Here is a 27,996-nt window from a genome sequence, read left to right as displayed (position 1 = left end):
GAGGATGTAGTCACGTTACCCCGACGCCAGAATCTGTTCGGTGGGGTGGAATGCCAGACGTGAGCTCGTAAACATGGTCCTGCAGTGTTCTGATCACAGGCGGGTTCTCCGTATTCTGCTGGGCCGTCTCATTCATCATCATCTAGAACACACAGGGACAATATTACAACATCTGCAGCACAGCGTTCTGTTCACCGGGCTCCGGGACAAATGTAGAGCACTAGGCAGGGGAGAGCATGCATCCCGATCCCACTTCTTAATCCATGAGAGTGTCAAGTGTACAATTTAGGAGAATAGTGAAGAATTGGGACTTAGCCTCCTTTGCGTCTCACCTCTGTGGGCATGGCACTCTTGGCCAGCATACGTTCTGCCTCCAGAGAATTTGATGGAGGCGTCTGCCGAGCTCGTAGCGATGGGTTGCCCGTCTCGGATGTATGTGGCGACACAACAGGGACCTTTATGGGATGTCACACAGCGAGTATCGTACTCAAGGCGCCTCAGGAGACTCTGGACGTCGGCGCTGAAACTCCAGGTCGATGTGTCTGACCACCTGACTGCACCATCATCGTTCTCCATGGGAATGAACGATACAGTTCATTAAAACACTGTGGCACAACACTGTAGACAGGTTGCTAGCATACTGCACTGTCGCCATTTGCAAGGCAATATTGATGGATGAAATGACGCAATATAGTACAACCCAAAACAGTGACATGTAGCTGGTATCCTGACATGGACCCAAAACAGTGACATGTAGCTGGTATCCTGACATGGACCCAAAACAGTGACATGTAGCTGGTATCCTGACATGGACCCAAAACAGTGACATGTAGCTGGTATCCTGACATGGACCCAAAACAGTGACATGTAGCTGGTATCCTGACATGGACCCAAAACAGTGACATGTAGCTGGTATCCTGACATGGACCCAAAACAGTGACATGTAGCTGGTATCCTGACATGGACCCAAAACAGTGACATGTAGCTGGTATCCTGACATGGACCCAAAACAGTGACATGTAGCTGGTATCCTGACATGGACCCAAAACAGTGACATGTAGCTGGTATCCTGACATGGACCCAAAACAGTGACATGTAGCTGGTATCCTGACATGGACCCTAAACAGTGACATGTAGCTGGTATCCTGACATGGACCCTAAACAGTGACATGTAGCTGGTATCCTGACATGGACCCAAAACAGTGACATGTAGCTGGTATCCTGACATGGACCCTAAACAGTGACATGTAGCTGGTATCCTGACATGGACCCAAAACAGTGACATGTAGCTGGTATCCTGACATGGACCCAAAACAGTGACATGTAGCTGGTATCTTGACATGGACCCAAAACAGTGACATGTAGCTGGTATCCTGACATGGACCCTAAACAGTGACATGTAGCTGGTATCCTGACATGGACCCTAAACAGTGACATGTAGCTGGTATCCTGACATGGACCCAAAACAGTGACATGTAGCTGGTATCCTGACATGGACCCTAAACAGTGACATGTAGCTGGTATCCTGACATGGACCCAAAACAGTGACATGTAGCTGGTATCCTGACATGGACCCAAAACAGTGACATGTAGCTGGTATCCTGACATGGACCCAAAACAGTGACATGTAGCTGGTATCCTGACATGGACCCAAAACAGTGACATGTAGCTGGTATCCTGACATGGACCCTAAACAGTGACATGTAGCTGGTATCCTGACATGGACCCAAAACAGTGACATGTAGCTGGTATCCTGACATGGACCCTAAACAGTGACATGTAGCTGGTATCCTGACATGGACCCAAAACAGTGACATGTAGCTGGACCCATGGACCCAAAACAGTGACATGTAGCTGGTATCCTGACATGGACCCAAAACAGTGACATGTAGCTGGTATCTTGACATGGACCCAAAACAGTGACATGTAGCTGGTATCCTGACATGGACCCAAAACAGTGACATGTAGCTGGTATCCTGACATGGACCCAAAACAGTGACATGTAGCTGGTATCCTGACATGGACCCAAAACAGTGACATGTAGCTGGTATCCTGACATGGACCCAAAACAGTGACATGTAGCTGGTATCCTGACATGGACCCAAAACAGTGACATGTAGCTGGTATCCTGACATGGACCCTAAACAGTGACATGTAGCTGGTATCCTGACATGGACCCAAAACAGTGACATGTAGCTGGTATCCTGACACGGACCCAAAACAGTGACATGATCATCAACTAGATTCAGCCACAGACCGATTTTTTTGTTGAGCAGAGGGTCAGGGGCAGAAAATAATTACAAATCATTCGTAGACTGCAAGAAGCAGATAGATATAATATTTGACTATAACAATAATGTCAAACCTTACATTTATATAGGATCATGTTACCTAAATAAAACATCAAATGAATGATGCGTGGGAATACTCTTGACTTCTGGGATCAGGCTGTTAGACACGTTGGTGTAACATTCATTCAACAGCTGGCTGATGATCAGCTGGTAAAGGTGCTGGCGGTCCTGAAGTGTCGGTTTGGGACCAAACATCTCGGCTCAGGCTTCAATGGGACGATTACAACTTGGCTACAATGGATCAAAACATGGTCAGCATTAGTTGCCATCAATAATGTTGTTATTATCGACTTCTATAGCTAGTTAAACCATCCACAACGCCAGAAATGGGTTTTCTAAGCTAGCTAACTTACCAATGAAACCTACAATGCGAGATTGTTAAACTTAGATATTAACTAGCAAGGTACAGTAGCTAGCTACAACAAAACAATCACTTTAACGTACAAACACAAATCGTAGGCAAACGGTGAACAAACACCTTATGTTTGCAAAATAACTTGCACCGACCAAGTTTAGGGAACTAAAATCCAATACTTTATGTTCAACTAATGAATTAATTCACTAGCTATCCCAACATTGTGCAAGCAACGATTGCACCAAACGTACTCTTATGTACAACACAAAAATAATATCAAACTAAATTAAACTATCGCTTCACATCCTGAAAAATACCTCGTTGAAAACGGCGCTTCGTTCATGCGCATGCGCGGACACGTCACTTGCGTTGTGCCTCATGTCTGTGCGTCATTACGTCACGGGACTTGTTGACGAGTTTCAACATGGCGAAGGGCTTCAAGTCCAGTTCTAACAACAAAACAATAGTAGAATAGTATGGCTGCAGTTGACGCGGCAGTTCTCATCGGACTGTGTGATGGGGAAATCGATTCAAAGCGATATCCGATGTCTTACTTGACGAACAAAATTGGCGACCAACCGGACAAGCTTCCAGTGATATCATATCAACGTCCACGCTGTGGTCTATGCAGCGTGGTCATGGCCCATGTGGTGCAGGTGTACTGCCCCCTAGCGGCGTCTCCCTACCACCGCACCCTGAATGTGTTCGCCTGCCCCGGACCACAGTGCAGCGGACAACTGGAGAGCTGGAGGGTTCTGCGTTCTCAGTGTCTGGAATCAGAGGTCAGAACCAACCATGTGGTCCAACCTCCAGGCCACGCCCTAGTTAAAGAGGTTCCCATGACAACCACATACTGGTGTGATGGGACTGATGACTGGGGCGAGGAAGAGGACAAGCAGGAGGGGGGAGATGGATGGGACAAGGCCCAGAACCAAGCTCATATGGGGGGAGAGGATCCTGAGATCCTCTTACTCACCGGGACCTCCTTTGAGCTGGATGTGAGCGGCAAGCTTCAGGGACTCAGTCTGGAAGGAGGAGAAAAGGTGGTGGAGGAGGAAGGGGAGGTAATAGGTAACATCCCTACCTACAGACCTTTCTACATCAGTGTGGTGGATGAGACGGACCTGGGTGGTCAGTCAGACCTGGAGCACGCTGAGACTCTGCTGAGGGAGTACGAGCAGAGAGAGGGAGTAGGGATGATCGGGAGCACTGAGGGGGGAGGAGGGGAGGAGAGGTACGAGAAGGACAACCCCAGACATGGAGACGCGGTGTTCTCCCGCTTCATGAAGAGGATCTCTGTGTGTCCGGAGCAGGTGTTGCGGTACAGCTGGCACGGGTCTCCTCTCTTCTTGTCTGACACTCCCTCGGACCTTCCTTGGATTAAACCTGGCTGCTGTCACTGTGGAGGAATCAGGGTGTTTGAGTTACAACTGATGCCTGCTCTGGTCAGCCTGCTGCAGAGGACAGACACTGGGTCAAGGTCGGCGGTAGAGATGGGGGATGTAGAGATGAATACGGGGCTGGAGTTTGGCACTGTGATGGTGTTTACTTGTAGAAACAGCTGTTGGTCGTCAGGCTCAACCTCACCTGTGGAAGAGTTCATCTATCTACAGGCAGATCCAGACCAGAAACTCTTCAAATAACTCACTCGGTTTTCATCCACAGTTTTTATGCGAGTGAAGTGATCATATTTTTGTTAAGACATGGTGGGATGTTTTTGTGTAAAATTAAATATGCTAGAAATACCTTTTATATGCAAATAACGAAGTAAACTTGGTATAATCCCAACGAAGTAAACATTTATTAGGCTACAGATGAAATAAGTTATGATGAACATCACTGGGGGCGAAAGCACAAGGTGATGAGCTTGATGCTCTTTTCCAATAAATATCGGGGGTCTTATTCTGGTGATATGATGATTAATGCTTGACTGCTGTTTGACAAATAAAAATATTACCACTCTTATCCACTATAATGTCATCATGTAGAGTAGCCTACCAGCACTGAGCTGTTGGCTAGAGAGCATGTGCCAAGATCAGAGTAGGCCCATGCGCTATTTTAATGCAAAAGTCTTTGTGACAAAACTATCATTAGAGTGAAAAATGCATTGGAAACACATTGAACTTTACATTTTGATTCGATATATGAAATTGCTCTGCCATTTCCTGGTTGCAGAAAATTCTAATAGTTTGTTTAATTTCAGTTTGTGACAAGCAGGCAGAGTGTAGAGAAACATGGTACCATCTAAACCAAATCAAATCAAATTTTATTTGTCACATACACATGGTTAGCAGATGTTAATGCGAGTGTAGAGAAATGCTTGTGCTTCTAGTTCCGACAATGCAGGCAAGTAATCTAACTAACAATTCCAAAAAAAACTACTGTCATACACAGTGTAAGGGGATAAAGAATATGTACATAAGGATATATGAATGAGTGATGGTACAGAGCAGCATAGGCAAGATACAGTAGATGATATCGAGTACAGTATATACATATGAGATAGTATGTAAACCAAGTGGCATAGTTAAAGTGGCTAGTGATACATGTATTACATAAGGATGCAGTCGATGATATAGAGTACAGTATCAACGTATGCATATGAGATGAACAATGTAGGGTAAGTAACATTATATAAGGTAGCATTGTTTAAAGTGGCTAGTGATATATTTACATCATTTCCCTTCAATTCCCATGATTAAAGTGGCTGGAGTAGAGTCAGTGTCATTGACAGTGTGTTGGCAGTAGCAGATCTACCGCCCCTTAGACTGGCTTCCAATGAGAATGACAGATCTACCGCCCCTTAGACTGGCTTCCAATGAGGATGACAGATCTACCGCCCCTTAGACTGGCTTCCAATGAGAATGACAGATCTACCGCCCCTTAGACTGGCTTCCAATGAGAATGACAGATCTACCGCCCCTTAGACTGGCTTCCAATGAGAATGACAGATCTATCGCCCCTTAGACTGGCTTCCAATGAGAATGACAGATCTACCTCCCCTTAGACTGGCTCCCAATGAGAATGACAGATCTACCGCCCCTTAGACTGGCTTCCAATGAGAATGACAGATCTACCGCCCCTTAGACTGGCTTCCAATGAGAATGACAGATCTACCGCCCCTTAGACTGGCTTCCAATGAGAATGACAGATCTATCGCCCCTTAGACTGGCTTCCAATGAGAATGACAGATCTACCGCCCCTTAGACTGGCTTCCAATGAGGATGACAGATCTAAGACTGGCTTCCAATGAGAATGACAGATCTACCGCCCCTTAGACTGGCTTCCAATGAGAATGACAGATCTACCGCCCCTTAGACTGGCTTCCAATGAGAATGACAGATCTACCGCCCCTTAGACTGGCTTCCAATGAGAATGACAGATCTACCGCCCCTTAGACTGGCTTCCAATGAGAATGACAGATCTACCGCCCCTTAGACTGGCTTCTAATGAGAATGACAGATCTACCGCCCCTTAGACTGGCTTCCAATGAGAATGACAGATCTACCGCCCCTTAGACTGGCTTCCAATGAGAATGACAGATCTACCGCCCCTTAGACTGGCTTCCAATGAGAATGACAGATCTACCGCCCCTTAGACTGGCTTCCAATGAGAATGACAGATCTATCGCCCCTTAGACTGGCTTCCAATGAGGATGACAGATCTACCGCCCCTTAGACTGGCTTCCAATGAGAATGACAGATCTACCGCCCCTTAGACTGGCTTCCAATGAGAATGACAGATCTATCGCCCCTTAGACTGGCTTCCAATGAGGATGACAGATCTACCGCCCCTTAGACTGGCTTCCAATGAGAATGACAGATCTACCTCCCCTTAGACTGGCTCCCAATGAGAATGACAGATCTACCGCCCCTTAGACTGGCTTCCAATGAGAATGACAGATCTACCGCCCCTTAGACTGGCTTCCAATGAGAATGACAGATCTACCGCCCCTTAGACTGGCTTCCAATAAAAATGACAGATCTACCGCCCCTTAGACTGGCTTCCAATGAGAATGACAGATCTACCGCCCCTTAGACTGGCTTCCAATGAGAATGACAGATCTACCGCCCCTTAGACTGGCTTCCAATGAGAATGACAGATCTACCTCCCCTTAGACTGGCTTCCAATGAGAATGACAGATCTACCGCCCCTTAGACTGGCTTCCAATGAGAATGACAGATCTACCGCCCCTTAGACTGGCTTCCAATGAGAATGACAGATCTACCGCCCCTTAGACTGGCTTCCAATGAGAATGACAGATCTACCTCCCCTTAGACTGGCTTCCAATGAGAATGACAGATCTACCGCCCTTAGACTGGCTTCCAATGAGAATGACAGATCTACCTCCCCTTAGACTGGCTTCCAATGAGAATGACAGATCTACCGCCCCTTAGACTGGCTTCCAATGAGAATGACAGATCTACCGCCCCTTAGACTGGCTTCCAATGAGAATGACAGATCTACCGCCCCTTAGACTGGCTTCCAATGAGAATGACAGATCTACCTCCCCTTAGACTGGCTTCCAATGAGAATGACAGATCTACCGCCCCTTAGACTGGCTTCCAATGAGAATGACAGATCTACCGCCCCTTAGACTGGCTTCCAATGAGAATGACAGATCTACCGCCCCTTAGACTGGCTTCCAATGAGAATGACAGATCTACCGCCCCTTAGACTGGCTTCCAATGAGAATGACAGATCTACCGCCCCTTAGACTGGCTTCCAATGAGAATGACAGATCTACCGCCCCTTAGACTGGCTTCCAATGAGAATGACAGATCTACCGCCCCTTAGACTGGCTTCCAATGAGAATGACAGATCTATCGCCCCTTAGACTGGCTTCCAATGAGAATGACAGATCTACCGCCCCTTAGACTGGCTTCCAATGAGAATGACAGATCTACCGCCCCTTAGACTGGCTTCCAATGAGAATGACAGATCTACCGCCCCTTAGACTGGCTTCCAATGAGAATGACAGATCTACCGCCCCTTAGACTGGCTTCCAATGAGAATGACAGATCTACCGCCCCTTAGACTGGCTTCCAATGAGAATGACAGATCTACCGCCCCTTAGACTGGCTTCCAATGAGAATGACAGATCTACAACTCACATTTCTATGTGAATTTGACCGGGTCACCCAAAAAGTGACATATTGCAGCTTTAAGCGGAACATTTATTTTTGTGTTCAGTACGTCATCACGTTGGGATTGTTATCCGCACAGAAGTCAGTTTGGCGGAAACACCACTGGTGGGAAAATGCACATATTTTCTTCATGCAGATTTTTGAATATTCACATGAACAATGTGGCCTATTGGATAGAATAACGTAATGGAAGAATAAAGATGTTTCTTGCTTTGTTTTGGAAAGAATAAAGAATTCAGAAAGGTAAACATTGTTTGCCAAAAGAAATAATGCATAAAATAAAGACAAACATTGAAAAATAAAAGCCTGAGTAGAAACTGGAGACCGTTCTCGTTTTCACAACCGTGGCTAAATTATAGAGACATTCTGTAATGAAACAGAATCCATAGGAGGGCGCTGACATCACAGCAGTTGATGTTGAGTTCTATAGTTGCCATGGCGCCATAATAGCAGCCTAAGCACAGAGCTGTAAATTTGTACATATTTGGTTATTTTTAGGTGTTTTTCATAGTTTTTTTTCAGCTCTTTTGTTTTTGATAACAATGAGTTTTTATTGCATATATCTGGTGTTTTTGAGCCACAGATTTGCAGGTTGATTGACAGGTTAACACTTTTTGGCTTGGCTAGCTACCTTTTGTTTGAAAAAAAATGCATCTGGACACAGTACTATCTTTTTTTATTTAATCTGGCTGCCAATTCCAGATCTTTGGAGAACATAATTTAAGGAGTGGCCTGAAGCGTGATAAAAATGGGAGACAGGAATACAACAGTGCTGAGGCAGAGGGCTCATAGTGAGGACGACTGGCTACTATTCTGAACTGTGTGTGGTGAGCTTTCTGAAGCATCAGCCAAGTGACTGCTACCCCGATTTGGAAGAGTTTGACTTAACCCTCTACCAGATCACCAGCAGACTCTATCGTCTACCATCCTCTGACCAGCTCTCTCTGCTCAAGCTATGAACTGACCCTCTCTATCTTCAGCTGAAGCAGCTTTCAAAGACCTGGCCTCTATTGGTTGACCTGTCGTGACATATTGCTTGTTTGTTGTTTTGCTTTGAGGTGCTATGAAAAGCGTTATAGGAGTATACTAAATGATGATGATTATTGTTGTTGCACAGTCAACTGAGCTGTGTCGTCTACTGTACAATCTTCACCTTTCTGGCTTTGTTGATGAATTTCTCTGAATGTAATGTAGCCTCTATGTGGGGAAATGAGAGCCTGATATGTAGGCTATTTGGCTTCAACGTTTTCATTTTAATTACAAACAACAAGATGGCTTTGTGTTGGAGCCCATTTCTTCCTATTTAATAAATAACAGTTAGGCCTACCTGTTGACAGACATATTAGTCTACAGGCTGCTATATCCATAGATTTGTCAAGTTACACCTCATATTTTATTTGATCTATCTGCTTGTTTGTAGGTGACCAAATACTTATTTTCCACCATAATTTGCAAATAAATTCATTAAAAATCCTACAATGTGATTTTCTGGATTTTTTTTCTCATTTTGTCTGTAATAGTTGAAGTGTACCTATGATGAAAATTACAGGCCTCTCTCATCTTTTTAAGTGGGAGAACTTGCACAATTGGTGGCTGACTCAATACTTTTTTGCCCCACTGTAAGTCTCCAACTTCATTGATTTTTGCAATTCGTTCCAGTCATTGGCAGCAGAGAACTGGAAGGAAAGGCGGCCAAAGGATGACCAGTGAGATATACCTTCTGGAGCGCGTGCTACGGGTGGGTGTTGCTATGGTGATCAGTGAGCTGAGATAAGGCGGAGCTTTACCTAGCATAGACTTTTGTGGGTCTGGGAACAAAAAAATTGATCATTTTTTATTTTACTAGGCAAGTCAGTTAAGAACAAATTCTTATTTTCAATGACAGTCTAGGAATGGTGAGTTAACTGCCTTGTTCAGAGGCAGAACAACAGATTTTTACCTTGTCAGCTTGGGAATTTGATCTTACAACCTTTTGGTTACAAGTCCAACGCTCTAACCACTAGGCTACCTACCTCACTGATGTTTTTCACACCTGAAATGCCTTGCAGTGTCTGACAGAATGTATTCTGGAACACCACTGGAGCTGAAGAGATACCAAGGTATTAATAGCCGACCACAGCCTCAGAGCCTCGTATTAACATGAACTAGGTAATATTCTAACACTGACTCTTGGTCAAGTCAAAAGTTCATTTAGTAAATGCTCAAAATGCAAAAGTATGAAGCCAGTTGAGTATCATGAAATCTTTGGAAGAATTTCAGAATGTTATTTGGTCTCCACAAGGTGGCAGTAGGTGATCACAGTTCCTTTCAGATCCCCTCTAGATGTCAGAGGTTTCAACTGCTGCTACAGACAGACAGACAGACCCCCCTCACAGCTCATAGTAGGGGCAACATGTAACCTGTACCAATTCATTGTAAATGTAAAGCATAACTTGTTGAACTCTTAACATGGGTTTAGCCTTGATGCCTTGTGCTCAGTCTAACGTTACGTTTTAGGAGTATAGTTTTAGTTTACACTTCAACAGCAACAACCCTGTTACTGTCACTTAAGACAGTCAGTTCTACTGTCACTTCCTTTAAGACGGCCAGTTCTACTGTCACTTAAGACAGTCAGTTCTACTGTCACTTCCTTTAAGACAGTCGGTTTTAATGTCACTTCCTTTAAGACAGTCAGTTCTACTGTCACTTCCTTTAAGACAGTCAGTTCTACTGTCACTTCCATTAAGATAGTCAGTTCTACTGTCACTTCCTTTAAGACAGTCAGTTCTACTGTCACTTCCTTTAAGATAGTCAGTTCTACTGTCACTTCCTGTAAGACAGTCAGTTCTACTGTCACTTCCTTTAAGACAGTCAGTTCTACTGTCACTTCCTGTAAGACAGTCAGTTCTAATGTCACTTCCTGTTAGACAACCAGTTCTACTGTCACTCACTTCCTTTAAGACAGTCAGTTCTACTGTCACTTCCTGTAAGACAGTCAGTTCTACTGTCACAAATGGCACCCTAGTCCCTATGTAGTTGACCAAGCCAAAGTAATGCACTAAATAGCGAATCGAGTGCTATTTGTGACACAGACAGGGAACTTGGGCCTTCACAGTCAGGTTAACCTCTGACCCCTAGTGGAGCAGGTTTTTTTTTTTAACCTCTGACCCTCACAAGCCGACACTGCGCTTGCCCCCAATTGGAAAACAGCATATCCCAAGGCTGTTTCAAAGTAGATTTGTTTAAGACTAAATCAAATCAAATCAAATCAAATTGTATTTGTTTATTTGTCACAGTTAATGTGAGTGTAGCGAAATGCTACCCAGGAACACTCTTTGTGAGCCTGATTTAGACCATTGAAGTAAACGGTTAAGAAACCAACACATCTCACTCGTGGGAATAGGGCATCGGATCATTGTTATTTGCCATTTCAAGACGGATACAAAAGCCCCGCCCCCTGCCCCGCCCCCACCTGCCCCGCCCCCCGCCCCCTGCAAATTAGACCATGACTCAATTCTGAGTCATGATGAAATTATGAAAAGAGGAAGCAGCCGTGTTTAGGTCTGTCCAATGCTGGTCTGACCAATCTGTTTTGATCATGTGGGCTGGGATATGTTCTGCGGACTATGGGCTCCCGATCTCTGTAGTTGACGTGTGTAGTGTGTTAACCCTCGCAAGGCTGACAGCTCGGATGGCATCCCAAGCCGTGTCCTCAGAGTATGCAGCCGGCTGGAGTGTTTATTGACATTTTCAACCTCTCTCTATCCCAGTCTGTCTTCCTCACTTGCTTCAAGATGACCACCATTGCTCCTGTACCCAAGCAAACCAAGGTAACTGAACTAAATGACTATCGCCCCGTAGCTTCTGTCATCATGAAGTGCTTTGAACCACTTCACCCACTATAATTTGCATACCACCCCCAACAGATCCACGGTTGACGCAATCGCCATCGCACTGCCCTTCCACACCTGGAGAAGATGAAAAACTATGTGAGAATGCTGTTCATTGACTACAGCTCAACTTTTAACGCCATAATACGCTCCAAGTTCGTCACTAAACTCAGGGCCTTGGGTCTGACCTCCTCCCTGTGCAACTGAATCCTAGATTTCCTTACGGGCCGACCCCAGGTGGTAAGGGTAAGTAACAACACATCCGCCACGCTAATATTCAACACGGGGGCCCCAAACGGCAGGGCGCTCAGCCCTCTACTGTACTCCCTGTTCACCCATGACTGCGTGGCCACACACATACTCCAACTCAATCATCCAGTTTGCTGATGACACGACAGTAGTAGGCCTGATTACCAACAACGATGAGACAACCTACAGGGAGGAGGTGAGGGCCCTGTCAGAATGGTGCTAATAATAACCAATCCATCAACTGAAATAGACTCACAAGACCGACATCGTGGCACAACAACGCCTCTTCAACCTCAGGCGGCTGAAGAAATTCGGTAATGCCGCTAAGACCCTGACAACATCCTATAGATGCACCATTGAGAGCATTCTGTAGGGCAGCACACATACTTAACCTCTTCATTTTGTTGGCACAAAACTAGCTCCATACTTCCATTCATTTGTATGGATTAGCTTTAGAACAGGCCCGTGACACAGGTGGGGGTTGTAGAGCAAAACGGAGAATATCGTGTTCATGGGAGTCTCCCCTTTCCATAGAGGGTTAGAGAGGAGGTAGAGGAGGTTAGAGAGGAGGTAGAGGAGGTAGAGGAGGATAGAGAGGAGGTAGAGGAGGATAGAGAGGAGGTAGAGGATAGAGAGGAGGTAGAGAGCAGGGAGAGGAGGATAGAGAGGAGGAGAGGAGGATAGAGAGGAGATAGAGGAGAATAGAGAGGAGGGAGAGGAGGATAGAGGAGGATAGAGAGGAGGGAGAGGAAGATAGAGGAGGATAGAGAGGAGGGAGAGGAGGATAGAGAGGAGGCAGAGGAGGATAGAGAGGAGGGAGAGGAGGATAGAGAGGAGGATAGAGAGGAGGATATAGAGGAGGATAGAGAGGAGGGAGAGGAGGATAGAGAGGAGGTAGAGGAGGATAGAGAGGAGGATAGAGAGGAGGGAGAGGGGGTTAGAGAGGAGGTAGAGGATAGAGAGGAGGGAGAGGAGGTAGAGGGGGTTAGAGAGGAGGTAGAGGATAGAGAGGAGGGAGAGGAGGATAGAGAGGAGGTAGAGGAGGTTAGAGAGGAGGTAGAGGATAGAGAGGAGGGAGAGGGGTTAGAGAGGAGGTAGAGGATAGAGAGGAGGGAGAGGAGGATAGAGAGGAGGTAGAGGATAGAGAGTAGGTAGAGGATAGAGAGGAGGGAGAGGAGGTAGAGGGGGTTAGAGAGGAGGGAGAGGAGGATAGAGAGGAGGTAGAGGATAGAGAGGAGGTAGAGGATAGAGAGGAGGGAGAGGACGTAGAGGGGGATAGAGAGGAGGTAGAGGATAGAGAGGAGGGAGAGGAGGATAGAGAGGAGGTAGAGGAGGTTAGAGAGGAGGTAGAGGATAGAGAGGAGGAGAGGAGAATAGAGAGGAGGTAGAGGGTAGAGAGTAGGTAGAGGATAGATAGGAGGGAGAGGAGGTAGAGGGGCTTAGAGAGGAGGTAGAGGGTAGAGAGGAGGGAGAGGAGGATAGAGAGGAGGTAGAGGATAGAGAGGAGGTAGAGGATAGAGAGGACGGAGAGGACGTAGAGGGGGTTAGAGAGGAGGTAGAGGATAGAGAGGAGGTAGAGGGGTTAGAGAGGAGGTAGAGGAGGATAGAGAGGAGGGAGAGGAGGTAGAGGGGGTTAGAGAGGAGGTAGAGGATAGAGAGGAGGTAGAGGAGGATAGAGAGGAGGTAGAGGAGGACAGAGAGGAGGCAGAGGAGGACGGAGAGGAGGTAGAGGAGGTAGAGGGGGTTAGAGAGGAGGTAGAGGAGGGAGAGGAGGATAGAGAGGAGGTAGAGGAGGTAGAGGAGGATAGAGAGGAGGTAGAGGAGGTAGAGGAGGATAGAGAGGAGGTAGAGGAGGATAGAGAGGAGGTAGAGGAAGATAGAGGAGGTAGAGAGCAGGGAGAGGAGGATAGAGAGGAGGAGAGGAGGATAGAGAGGAGGATAGAGAGGAGGATATAGAGGAGGATAGAGAGGAGGGAGAGGAGGATAGAGAGGAGGTAGAGGAGGATAGAGAGGAGGATAGAGAGGAGGGAGAGGGGGTTAGAGAGGAGGTAGAGGATAGAGAGGAGGGGAGAGGAGGTAGAGGGGTTAGAGAGGAGGTAGAGGATAGAGAGGAGGGAGAGGAGGATAGAGAGGAGGTAGAGGAGGTTAGAGAGGAGGTAGAGGATAGAGAGGAGGTAGAGGAGGATAGAGAGGAGGTAGAGGATAGAGAGGAGGTAGAGAGCAGGGAGAGGAGGATAGAGAGGAGGAGAGGAGGATAGAGAGGAGATAGAGGAGAATAGAGAGGAGGGAGAGGAGGATAGAGGAGGATAGAGAGGAGGGAGAGGAGGGAGAGGAGGATAGAGAGGAGATAGAGGAGAATAGAGAGGAGGGAGAGGAGGATAGAGGAGGATAGAGAGGAGGGAGAGGAGGATAGAGGAGGATAGAGAGGAGGGAGAGGAGGATAGAGAGGAGGTAGAGGAGGATAGAGAGGAGGGAGAGGAGGATAGAGAGGAGGATAGAGAGGAGGATATAGAGGAGGATAGAGAGGAGGGAGAGGAGGATAGAGAGGAGGTAGAGGAGGATAGAGAGGAGGATAGAGAGGAGGGAGAGGGGGTTAGAGAGGAGGTAGAGGATAGAGAGGAGGGAGAGGAGGTAGAGGGGGTTAGAGAGGAGGTAGAGGATAGAGAGGAGGGAGAGGAGGATAGAGAGGAGGTAGAGGAGGTTAGAGAGGAGGTAGAGGATAGAGAGGAGGGAGAGGGGGTTAGAGAGGAGGTAGAGGATAGAGAGGAGGGAGAGGAGGATAGAGAGGAGGTAGAGGATAGAGAGTAGGTAGAGGATAGAGAGGAGGGAGAGGAGGTAGAGGGGGTTAGAGAGGAGGGAGAGGAGGATAGAGAGGAGGTAGAGGAGGATAGAGAGGAGGGAGAGGACGTAGAGGGGGTTAGAGAGGAGGTAGAGGATAGAGAGGAGGGAGAGGAGGATAGAGAGGAGGTAGAGGAGGTTAGAGAGGAGGTAGAGGATAGAGAGGAGGGAGAGGAGAATAGAGAGGAGGTAGAGGGTAGAGAGTAGGTAGAGGATAGATAGGAGGGAGAGGAGGTAGAGGGGCTTAGAGAGGAGGTAGAGGGTAGAGAGGAGGGAGAGGAGGATAGAGAGGAGGTAGAGGATAGAGAGGAGGTAGAGGATAGAGAGGACGGAGAGGACGTAGAGGGGGTTAGAGAGGAGGTAGAGGATAGAGAGGAGGTAGAGGGGTTAGAGAGGAGGTAGAGGAGGATAGAGAGGAGGGAGAGGAGGTAGAGGGGGTTAGAGAGGAGGTAGAGGATAGAGAGGAGGTAGAGGAGGATAGAGAGGAGGTAGAGGAGGACAGAGAGGAGGTAGAGGAGGACAGAGAGGAGGTAGAGGAGGTAGAGGGGTTAGAGAGGAGGTAGAGGAGGGAGAGGAGGATAGAGAGGAGGTAGAGGAGGTAGAGGAGGATAGAGAGGAGGTAGAGGAGGTAGAGGAGGATAGAGAGGAGGTAGAGGAGGATAGAGAGGAGGTAGAGGATAGAGAGGAGGTAGAGAGCAGGGAGAGGAGGATAGAGAGGAGGGAGAGGAGGATAGAGAGGAGATAGAGGAGAATAGAGAGGAGGGAGAGGAGGATAGAGGAGGATAGAGAGGAGGGAGAGGAGGATAGAGGAGGATAGAGAGGAGGGAGAGGAGGATAGAGAGGAGGTAGAGGAGGATAGAGAGGAGGGAGAGGAGGATAGAGAGGAGGATAGAGAGGAGGATATAGAGGAGGATAGAGAGGAGGGAGAGGAGGATAGAGAGGAGGTAGAGGAGGATAGAGAGGAGGATAGAGAGGAGGGAGAGGGGGTTAGAGAGGAGGTAGAGGATAGAGAGGAGGGAGAGGAGGTAGAGGGGGTTAGAGAGGAGGTAGAGGATAGAGAGGAGGGAGAGGAGGATAGAGAGGAGGTAGAGGAGGTTAGAGAGGAGGTAGAGGATAGAGAGGAGGGAGAGGGGGTTAGAGAGGAGGTAGAGGATAGAGAGGAGGGAGAGGAGGATAGAGAGGAGGTAGAGGATAGAGAGTAGGTAGAGGATAGAGAGGAGGAGAGGAGGTAGAGGGGGTTAGAGAGGAGGGAGAGGAGGATAGAGAGGAGGTAGAGGATAGAGAGGAGGTAGAGGATAGAGAGGATGGAGAGGACGTAGAGGGGGTTAGAGAGGAGGTAGAGGATAGAGAGGAGGGAGAGGAGGATAGAGAGGAGGTAGAGGAGGTTAGAGAGGAGGTAGAGGATAGAGAGGAGGGAGAGGAGAATAGAGAGGAGGTAGAGGGTAGAGAGTAGGTAGAGGATAGATAGGAGGGAGAGGAGGTAGAGGGGCTTAGAGAGGAGGTAGAGGGTAGAGAGGAGGGAGAGGAGGATAGAGAGGAGGTAGAGGATAGAGAGGAGGTAGAGGATAGAGAGGACGGAGAGGACGAGAGGGGGTTAGAGAGGAGGTAGAGGATAGAGAGGAGGTAGAGGGGTTAGAGAGGAGGTAGAGGATAGAGAGGAGGAGAGGAGGATAGAGAGGAGGTAGAGGATAGAGAGTAGGTAGAGGATAGAGAGGAGGGAGAGGAGGTAGAGGGGGTTAGAGAGGAGGGAGAGGAGGATAGAGAGGAGGTAGAGGATAGAGAGGAGGGAGAGGACGTAGAGGGGGTTAGAGAGGAGGTAGAGGATAGAGAGGAGGGAGAGGAGGATAGAGAGGAGGTAGAGGAGGTTAGAGAGGAGGTAGAGGATAGAGAGGAGGGAGAGGAGAATAGAGAGGAGGTAGAGGGTAGAGAGTAGGTAGAGGATAGATAGGAGGGAGAGGAGGTAGAGGAGCTTAGAGAGGAGGTAGAGGGTAGAGAGGAGGGAGAGGAGGATAGAGAGGAGGTAGAGGATAGAGAGGAGGTAGAGGATAGAGAGGACGGAGAGGACGTAGAGGGGGGTTAGAGAGGAGGTAGAGGATAGAGAGGAGGTAGAGGGGTTAGAGAGGAGGTAGAGGAGGATAGAGAGGAGGGAGAGGAGGTAGAGGGGGTTAGAGAGGAGGTAGAGGATAGAGAGGAGGTAGAGGAGGATAGAGAGGAGGTAGAGGAGGACAGAGAGGAGGTAGAGGAGGACAGAGAGGAGGTAGAGGAGGTAGAGGGGGTTAGAGAGGAGGTAGAGGAGGGAGAGGAGGATAGAGAGGAGGTAGAGGAGGTAGAGGAGGATAGAGAGGAGGTAGAGGAGGTAGAGGAGGATAGAGAGGAGGTAGAGGAGGATAGAGAGGAGGTAGAGGATAGAGAGGAGGTAGAGAGCAGGGAGAGGAGGATAGAGAGGAGGGAGAGGAGGATAGAGAGGAGATAGAGGAGAATAGAGAGGAGGGAGAGGAGGATAGAGGAGGATAGAGAGGAGGGAGAGGAGGATAGAGGAGGATAGAGAGGAGGGAGAGGAGGATAGAGAGGAGGTAGAGGAGGATAGAGAGGAGGGAGAGGAGGATAGAGAGGAGGATAGAGAGGAGGATATAGAGGAGGATAGAGAGGAGGGAGAGGAGGATAGAGAGGAGGTAGAGGAGGATAGAGAGGAGGATAGAGAGGAGGGAGAGGGGGTTAGAGAGGAGGTAGAGGATAGAGAGGAGGGAGAGGAGGTAGAGGGGGTTAGAGAGGAGGTAGAGGATAGAGAGGAGGGAGAGGAGGATAGAGAGGAGGTAGAGGAGGTTAGAGAGGAGGTAGAGGATAGAGAGGAGGGAGAGGGGGTTAGAGAGGAGGTAGAGGATAGAGAGGAGGGAGAGGAGGATAGAGAGGAGGTAGAGGATAGAGAGTAGGTAGAGGATAGAGAGGAGGGAGAGGAGGTAGAGGGGGTTAGAGAGGAGGGAGAGGAGGATAGAGAGGAGGTAGAGGATAGAGAGGAGGTAGAGGATAGAGAGGATGGAGAGGACGTAGAGGGGGTTAGAGAGGAGGTAGAGGATAGAGAGGAGGGAGAGGAGGATAGAGAGGAGGTAGAGGAGGTTAGAGAGGAGGTAGAGGATAGAGAGGAGGGAGAGGAGAATAGAGAGGAGGTAGAGGGTAGAGAGTAGGTAGAGGATAGATAGGAGGGAGAGGAGGTAGAGGGGCTTAGAGAGGAGGTAGAGGGTAGAGAGGAGGGAGAGGAGGATAGAGAGGAGGTAGAGGATAGAGAGGAGGTAGAGGATAGAGAGGACGGAGAGGACGTAGAGGGGGTTAGAGAGGAGGTAGAGGATAGAGAGGAGGTAGAGGGGTTAGAGAGGAGGTAGAGGAGGATAGAGAGGAGGGAGAGGAGGTAGAGGGGTTAGAGAGGAGGTAGAGGATAGAGAGGAGGTAGAGGAGGATAGAGAGGAGGTAGAGGAGGACAGAGAGGAGGTAGAGGAGGACAGAGAGGAGGTAGAGGAGGTAGAGGGGGTTAGAGAGGAGGTAGAGGAGGGAGAGGAGGTAGAGGGGGTTAGAGAGGAGGTAGAGGATAGAGAGGAGGGAGAGGAGGTAGAGGGGGTTAGATGAGGGGTGATTAGGAGGGGCTTCCAGGAAGGTTAAGGGGTTCTCCAGGGGGACTCACTGTGCCTGCCTCTTCTCCAGCCATCTGACATGCAGTCTGAAATATAAACTCTCACTCGTCTTAAAGCAACTCTGCACAGAGGTAAGAGTTCAGCCAAACTCAATACACACACACACACACACACACACACACACACACACACACACACACACACACACACACACACACACACACACACACACACACACACCACCCCCCACTCCACCCACCCACAGCAGCAGCAGAGCAGTTGTTTCTCATCAGATTAATTGCCTCTGTATCTCCAGCAGTACAACGTATAGCTTCATATGCTAGACTGTGTGTATGTTAGACTGTGTATATGCTAGTCTGTGTATATGCTAGTCTGTGTATATGCTAGTCTTTGTCTGTGTATATGCTAGTCTGTGTATATGTTAGTCTGTGTATATGCTAGTCTGTGTATATGCTAGTCTGTGTATATGCTAGTCTGTGTATATGCTAGTCTGTGTATATGCTAGTCTGTGTATATGCTAGTCTGTGTATATGCTAGTCTGTGTATATGCTAGTCTGTGTATATGCTAGTCTTTGTCTGTGTATATGCTAGTCTGTGTATATGCTAGTCTGTGTATATGCTAGTCTGTGTATATGCTAGTCTGTGTATATGCTAGTCTGTGTATATGCTAGTCTGTGTATATGCTAGTCTGTGTATATGCTAGTCTGTGTATATGCTAGTCTGTCTATATGTTAGTCTGTGTATATGTTAGTCTGTGTGTCTGTCTATAGTCTGTGTATATGCTAGTCTGTGTATATGCTAGTCTGTGTATGTGCTAGTCTGTGTATATGCTAGTCTGTGTATATGCTAGTCTGTGTATATGCTAGTCTGTGTATATGCTAGTCTGTGTATATGCTAGTCTGTGTGTCTGTGTATATGTTAGTCTGTGTATATGTTAGTCTGTGTGTCTGTATATATGCTAGTCTGTGTATATGCTAGTCTGTGTATATGTTAGTCTGTGTATATGCTGGTCTGTGTAAATGTTAGTCTGTGTATATGTCTGTGTATATGCTAGTCTGTGTATATGCTAGTCTGTGTGTCTGTGTATAGGTTAGTCTGTGTGTCTGTTAGTCTGTGTGTCTGTCTATAGGCTAGTCTGTCTATAGGCTAGTCTGTGTATATGCTAGTCTGTGTATATGCTAGTCTGTGTATATTTTGGTCTTTGTAAATGTTAATCTGTGTGCCTGTGTATATGCTAATCTGTTACGTTAGGAAGCACTAGATCTCAGATGTTCTGGCTGGGTGAGGGAGACAATCTGTATCCCAAATGGCACCCTATTCCCTATATAGTGCACTACTTTAGACCAGAGCCCTATTCCCTATATAGTGCACTACTTTAGACCAGAGCCCTATTCCCTATATAGTGCACTACTTTAGAACAGGACCCTATTCCCTATATAGTGCACTCTTTATAACAGGTCTATTCCCTATATGTTAGTCTGTGCACTATTTAGTCAGGGCCCTATTGCCTATATAGTGCTAGTCTACTTGTCAATACATAGCTGAATACTGTGGGACTGGCCAATAGTCATATGCTAGTCTGGAATACTGTGGGGCTGGCCAATACAGAGCTGACTACTGTGGGGCTGGCCAATACAGAGCTGACTACTGTGGGGCTGGCCAATACGAGCTGAATCTGTGGGGCTGGCCAATACATTGTGGAATACTGTGGGGCTGGCCAATACATTGTGGAATACTGTGGGGCTGGCCAATACATAGAGGAATACTGTGGGGCTGGCCAATAGTCATAGAGTCTGTGAATACTGTGGGTCTGGCCAATACATAGCTATATAGCTGAATACTGTGGGGCTGGCCAATACATAGCTGAATACTGTGGGTCTGGCCAATACATAGCTGAATCTGTGGGGCTAGTCCAATACATAGTCTATATAGCTGAATACTGTGGGGCTGGCCAATACATAGCTAGGAATACTGTGGGGCTGGCCAATACATTGAGGAATACTGTGGGGCTGGCCAATACATAGCTGAATACTGTGGGTCTGGCCAATATATAGCTGAATACTGTGGGGCTGGCCAATATGTTAGAGGAATACTGTGGGGCTGTGCCATATACATAGCTGAATACTGTGGGGCTGGCCATATACATAGCTGAATACTGTGGGGCTGGCCAATACATAGCTAGAGGAATACTGTGGGGCTGGTGTAGCTGAATACTGTGGGGCTGGCCAATATGTAGCTGAATACTGTGGGGCTGGCCAATACATAGAGGAATACTGTGGGGCTGGCCAATACATAGAGGAATACTGTGGGGCTGGCCAATACATTGAGGAATACTGTGGGTCTGTGCCAATATGCTGGTCTGAATACTGTGGGGCTGGCCAATACATAGTCTGGAATACTGTGGGGCTGGCCAATACATAGAGGAATACTGTGGGGCTGGCCAATACATAGAGGAATACTGTGGGGCTGTCCAATACTAGTCTATATTTTAGCTGAATAACTGTGTGGGCTGGCCAATACATAGCTAGGAAGCACTAGCTGAATACTGTGGGGCTAGCCAATACATTGAGGAATACTGTGGGGCAGGCCCATTACATAGAGGAATACTGTGGGGCTGGCCTATTACATAGAGTGAATACTGTAGAACAGGGCTGGCCAATACATTGAGGAATACTGTGGGGCTGGCCAATACATAGCTGAATACTGTGGGGCTGGCCAATACATAGCTGAATACTGTGGGGCTGGCCAATACATAGAGGAATACTGTGGGGCTGGCCAATACATAGAGGAATACTGTGGGGCTGGCCAATATATAGCTGAACTATACAAATACATCTCAATTTCCGGCGCCGACAGAGATGGCCGCCTCGCTTCGCGTTCCTAGGAAACTATGCAGTTCTTTGTTTTTTTACGTGTTATTTCTTACATTAGTACCCCAGGTCATCTTAGGTTTCATTACATACAGTCGAGAAGAACTACTGAATATAAGATCAGCGTCAACTCACCATCAGTACGACCAAGAATATGTTTTTCGCGACGCGGATCCTGTGTTCTGCCTTACAACCAGGACAACGGAGTGGATTACATGCAGCGACCCAAAAAACGACTCAGAAAAGAGGGAAACGAAGCGGTCTTCTGGTCAGACTCCGGAGACGGGCACACCGTGCACCACTCCCTAGCATTCTTCTTGCCAATGTCCAGTCTCTTGACAACAAGGTTGATGAAATCCGAGCAAGGGTAGCATTCCAGAGGGACATCAGAGACTGTAACGTTCTCTGCTTCACGGAAACATGGCTAACTGGAGAGACGCTATCCGAAGCGGTGCAGCCAGCGGGTTTCTCCACACATCGCGCCGACAGAAACAAACATCTGGTAAGAAGAGGGGCGGGGGCGTATGCCTCATGGCCAACGTGACATGGTGTGATGAAAGAAACATACAGGAACTCAAATCCTTCTGTTCACCTGATTTTGAATTCCTCACAATCAAATGTAGACCGCATTATCTACCAAGAGAATTCTCTTCGATTATAATCACAGCCGTATATATCCCCCCCCCCAAGCAGACACATCGATGGCTCTGAAAGAACTTTATTTAACTCTCTGCAAACTGGAAACGATTTATCCGGAGGCTGCATTCATTGTAGCTGGGGATTTTAACAAGGCTAATCTGAAAACAAGACTCCCTAAATTTTATCAGCATATCGATTGCGCAACCAGGGGTGGAAAGACCCTGGATCATTGTTACTCTAACTTCCGCGACGCATATAAGGCCCTGCCCCGCCCCCTTTCGGAAAAGCTGACCACGACTCCATTTTGTTGATCCCTGCCTACAGACAGAAACTAAAACAAGAGGCTCCCACGCTGAGGTCTGTCCAACGCTGGTCCGACCAAGCTGACTCCACACTCCAAGACTGCTTCCATCACGTGGACTGGGAGATGTTTCGTATTGCGTCAGACAACAACATTGACGAATACGCTGATTCGGTGTGCGAGTTCATTAGAACGTGCGTTGAAGATGTCGTTCCCATAGCAACGATTAAAACATTCCCTAACCAGAAACCGTGAATTGATGGCAGCATTCGTGTGAAACTGAAGGCGCGAACCACTGCTTTTAATCAGGGCAAGGTGTCTGGTAACATGACTGAATACAAACAGTGCAGCTATTCCCTCCGCAAGGCTATCAAACAAACTAAGCGCCAGTACAGAGACAAAGTAGAATCTCAAATCAACGGCTCAGACACAAGAGGCATGTGGCAGGGTCTACAGTCAATCACGGACTACAGGAAGAAATCCAGCCCAGTCACGAACCAGGATGTCTTGCTCCCAGGCAGACTAAATAACTTTTTTGCCCGCTTTGAGGACAATACAGTGCCACTGACACGGCCTGCAACGAAAACATGCGGTCTCTCCTTCACTGCAGCCGAAGTGAGTAAGACATTTAAACGTGTTAACCCTCGCAAGGCTGCAGGCCCAGACGGCATCCCCAGCCGCGCCCTCAGAGCATGCGCAGACCAGCTGGCCGGTGTGTTTACGGACATATTCAATCAATCCCTATACCAGTCTGCTGTTCCCACATGCTTCAAGAGGGCCACCATTGTTCCTGTTCCCAAGAAAGCTAAGGTAACTGAGCTAAACGACTACCGCCCGTAGCACTCACATCCGTCATCATGAAGTGCTTTGAGAGACTAGTCAAGGACCATATCACCTCCACCCTACCTGACACCCTAGACCCACTCCAATTTGCTTACCGCCCAAATAGGTCCACAGACGATGCAATCTCAACCACACTGCACACTGCCCTAACCCATCTGGACAAGAGGAATACCTATGTGAGAATGCTGTTCATCGACTACAGCTCGGCATTCAACACTATAGTACCCTCCAAGCTCGTCATCAAGCTCGAGACCCTGGGTCTCGACCCCGCCCTGTGCAACTGGGTACTGGACTTCATGACGGGCCGCCCCCAGGTGGTGAGGGTAGGCAACAATATCTCCTCCCCGCTGATCCTCAACACTGGGGCCCCACAAGGGTGCGTTCTGAGCCCTCTCCTGTACTCCCTGTTCACCCACGACTGCGTGGCCACGCACGCCTCCAACTCAATCATCAAGTTTGCGGACGACACAACAGTGGTAGGCTTGATTACCAACAACGACGAGACGGCCTACAGGGGGGGAGGTGAGGGCCCTCGGAGTGTGGTGTCAGGAAAATAACATCACACTCAACATCAACAAAACTAAGGAGATGATTGTGGACTTCAGGAAACAGCAGAGGGAACACCCCCCCATCCACATCGATGGAACAGTAGTGGAGAGGGTAGCAAGTTTTAAGTTCTTCGGCATACACATCACAGACAAACTGAATTGGTCCACTCACACAGACAGCATCGTGAGGAAGGCGCAGCAGCGCCTCTTCAACCTCAGGAGGCTGAAGAAATTCGGCTTGTCACCAAAAGCACTCACAAACTTCTACAGATGCACAATCGAGAGCATCCTGGCGGGCTGTATCACCGCCTGGTATGACAACTGCACCGCCCTCAACCGTAAGGCTCTCCAGAGGGTAGTGAGGTCTGCACAACGCATCACCGGGGGCAAACTACCTGCCCTCCAGGACACCTACACCACCCGATGCTACAGGAAGGCCATAAAGATCATCAAGGACATCAACCACCCGAGCCACTGCCTGTTCACCCCGCTGTCATCCAGAAGGCGAGGTCAGTACAGGTGCATCAAAGCTGGGACCGAGAAACTGAAAAACAGCTTCTATCTCAAGGCCATCAGACTGTTAAACAGCCACCACTAACATTGAGTGGCTACTGCCAACACACTGTCAATGACACTGACTCTACTCCAGCCACTTTAATAATGGGAATTGATGGGAAATGATGTAAATGTATCACTAGCCACTTTAAACAATGCTACCTTATATAATGTTACTTACCCTACATTATTCATCTCATATGCATACGTAGATACTGTACTCTATATCATCGACTGCATCTTATGTAATACATGTATCACTAGCCACTTTAACTATGCCACTTGGTTTACATACTCATCTCATATGTATATACTGTACTCGATATCATCTACTGTATCTTGCCTATGCTGCTCTGTACCATCACTCATTCATATATCCTTATGTACATATTCTTTATCCCCTTACACTGTGTATAAGACAGTAGTTTTTTGGAATTGTTAGTTAGATTACTTGTTCGTTATTACTGCATTGTCGGAACTAGAAGCACAAGCATTTCGCTACACTCGCATTAACATCTGCTAACCATGTGTATGTGACAAATAAAATTTGATTTGATTTGATTTGATTTGAATACTGTGGGGCTGGCCAATACATAGAGGAATACTGTGGGGCTGGCCAATACATAGAGGAATACTGTGGGGCTGGCCAATATATAGCTGAATACTGTGGGGCTGGCCAATATATAGAGGAATACTGTGGGGCTGGCCAATATATAGAGGAATACTGTGGGGCTGGCCAATACATAGAGGAATACTGTGGGGCTGGCCAATACATAGAGGAATACTGTGGGGCTGGCCTATACATAGCTGAATACCGTGGGGCTGGCCAATATATAGCTGAATACTGTGGGGCTGGCAAATATATAGCTGAATATTGTGGGGCTGTCCATCATACCTTAAGGGAATATTTTGACATTCGCCATATGGTTAGTGAGAAAGTCCATATTGCAAATGTACGGTCCCTTACTAGATGTCCGAAAACGTTTGTAAAATTTGCGGTCGGCGTCGGGCCGTGCGGCAGGGCCAGATCTACCGGGAAGTCATCAAACAAACTTTCTCGGACATTCGGTTTCCGTTTGATAAAATAATCAAATTTTGGTCATTTTTCCTCTGTCCCGGTAAATCCCACAAGAGGGCATAAGCAATCATATTGCAAATGTACAAAACATCACGAATCACGACGTGGCCTTATCTCCAAAATGGAAAATATTTTGAAGCCGAAACTTGGTGAGCGTAGGTTTGGCATAATGGGCAGTTGGCCCCGAACAAGATGGCGTCTAGGCCTCAACGGTTTTTGAGTTATGGCCATTTTTCTGGGATTAAAGGTCCCAAATGAAAATAGAGCAATAATTTTTCCGCTTCACGTCAAAGTCAAGGAGCCTCCGGTGTCAATAAAAAAGTACCAGCCATTTATCTTTCGTCATTTAAGAGAAATCGTACAATGTCAAATTGGTGATGTTCAAAAATATATATATATTTTTTAAACAGTTACAGATCCAGTTGCAGGGTGTTCATACGAATCTTTTTAAAGTGTGCTGCAGAGCTCTGCGAGATTTCTGTGATTTTCTGAAATAACACACACTCACTAAACCCTCCGTAAATAACTCAGTTCTTAACGTAAAGACTTATAACTCAGGATTCTGTAAAGGCATACCCCAATCAGGATATGAGTTTATTTATAGCTCCCTGTGCCAACAGGAAGTGCCTTAAAGGGTGTCATAGTTGCTGTTTCCAAGGGTTAAAAAGGTCAGATCTTTTCAAAACTTCATATGTGTGATTAGGCAACCCCCATAAACTGTAAGTCAGTCATTTCTCCCAACAGATGTCAAAGAAAAGCTCTCTCACACACACACACACACACACACACACACACACACACACACACACACACACACACACACACACACACACACACACACACACACACACACACACAGCAAGGATGCAAGGATGGAGTGACAAAGTGCAGTGCTTAAAGACACACATAGCCTGCAATGGCATTTCCATATTCTCTAGGCCGTGCCGAGTTCAACGAGACGACCCGCTTGACCGTAGCTCGCTCTGAGTGCAGCGACCGTGAAAAAAAGTAGGCCCAAAATGAAGCTTGGCCCTAAATGTCATTTGCTTTTGGGTGACAGTGAGAGAACCGTTAGGGTGAGAAGCACAATTCGACCTCCGGTACGATCCTGAGGTCCTCCTGATCTGTGCAAGCCTAACCTTGACGGTGTGGCATTAACCCTTAACAGTAAAACAGGGTTTTTTGATCTCACAGATTACAATGACATCTCTCCCCATAGGAATACATTGCCTGCACCCCTAAATTCAACCTGAAGCCTATGTGGGTTATGAATGCCGTATGAACCTGTCTTCGATGACAGTCCATCAGGACACTATGAGGTCTACCTGTGTCGATTCTAAGCTTCCTGGACCAACCGGAAGTGGTTGAAATCACCCTAAAAGTGTATATCCATACCCTGCCTGCAGTTTGATAGAAATAGTGCATTCAACTCTGTGTAAATCAGTCAGTTCTTAACGCAAAGACTTAAAACTCAGGATTCTGTAAAAGCATACCCCAATGAGGATATGTGTTGACTTATAGCTTCCTGTGCCAACCAGAAGTGCCATAGTTGGTGTCTCAGGGGCTGTTTCGAAGGGTTAAAAAAGTCAGATCTTTCCAAAACTTCATATGGGTGATCAGGCAACCCCCATGAACTGTAAATCAGTCATTTTCCCATAAAATTTCAAAGAAAAACTAAATCACACACACAGCTTGGATGGAGGGACGTATTGGGGTGCGTAGAGACAGACAGTGCCTGCATTAGTTAACCTTGTTGGAACTTTTAAAGAACCGTCAGACCTAGAGTTCCGAAACTTTAGAAACCGGTTCTAGACCTCAGGTCGATAGTGCATGGTGAGTTACGTGGCTCTAGAAGGTTCTCGGACCGAGAAACAGCCTCGTACATTTGCAATGACTTCAATTCATTTTTGCATCACGAAAATGACGACATTTAGAAATGTCCCAGAGTCGCAAGACTAGGTGCATTGCGACTGTCTCGGCCCATATAGACGGACCCCAACGTTTCTGTCCGATAGCTCATTCAAGGACCCCGTAGCAAGGCATGGAAAAAATTGGATTTTCAGCACCAATTAGGGTTTTCCTCTGGCACCGAAGGACCTATCGAGCCGAAACTCGGGATTCGGGGTCGCCTCACATAGGCCTACACATAATGTCCGAACTGGACCCGCAGCTAGAACGTAACTATGTGTTTTACGTTTTTATTATGTTTTAAACTGAAGGCGCTGTGAATTATGGGCCTGCTCTGACATATGTGATAGTTGGCTTCTAAATGAGTTGGAAAAAGTGGGTTTGGTGTCAATTGGTATCAGTTTAGTGTCAGAATGATATCTAATTGACTGATGGACGGTGACTTGCTGGTGACTCTTGTCCATTTGCAATATGTTTAAACAGTGAGGTACCATCACCAAAGTGACATTCTGAAATCAACCCTAACGAGAGATGGGATAGGAACCAGAATCACTGCCCAGCCATGCCAAGTTCATCGGGCCAGTCAATTTCGCATTCCTGCAGGTTTTTTGAGCATGACAAATTCGTGATGGTAAATGCCCATTGAACCATATTGCAAATGCACAGTGAATTTGCAAAAGAGAGAAAACATAAACAAATGGACATAATGAAATCAACACAACGAGCGATGGAGAAGAAACACTATCAATGCCCGGCCATCCTGTGTTCATCAGGCCAGTCAATTTTGCATTTCTGCAGGAT

General features: G+C 47.3%; 1 protein-coding gene and 1 pseudogene across 1 annotated transcript; one reads left to right on the top strand and one right to left on the bottom strand.

Moving 5' to 3' along the window:
• Nucleotides 1-15: 15 nt before the first annotated feature.
• Nucleotides 16-1,818, bottom strand: LOC121846744 (annotated as a pseudogene).
• A 1,271-nt stretch (nucleotides 1,819-3,089) lies between these two features.
• pdcd2l (programmed cell death 2-like) lies at nucleotides 3,090-4,462 on the top strand. The gene has a single exon (XM_024409836.2). It carries the CDS (start codon nucleotides 3,183-3,185, stop codon nucleotides 4,347-4,349), a length of 1,167 nt encoding a protein of 388 aa, XP_024265604.1. The 5' UTR covers nucleotides 3,090-3,182; the 3' UTR covers nucleotides 4,350-4,462.
• The last annotated feature ends 23,534 nt before the right edge of the window (nucleotides 4,463-27,996 follow it).

This window comes from Oncorhynchus tshawytscha, linkage group LG07, assembly GCF_018296145.1.
Source record: "Oncorhynchus tshawytscha isolate Ot180627B linkage group LG07, Otsh_v2.0, whole genome shotgun sequence".
NCBI classification, from domain to species: Eukaryota; Metazoa; Chordata; class Actinopteri; order Salmoniformes; family Salmonidae; genus Oncorhynchus; species Oncorhynchus tshawytscha.
Note: the sequence above shows the minus strand (reverse complement) of the source record. Positions and strands in the feature narration are given on the sequence as shown.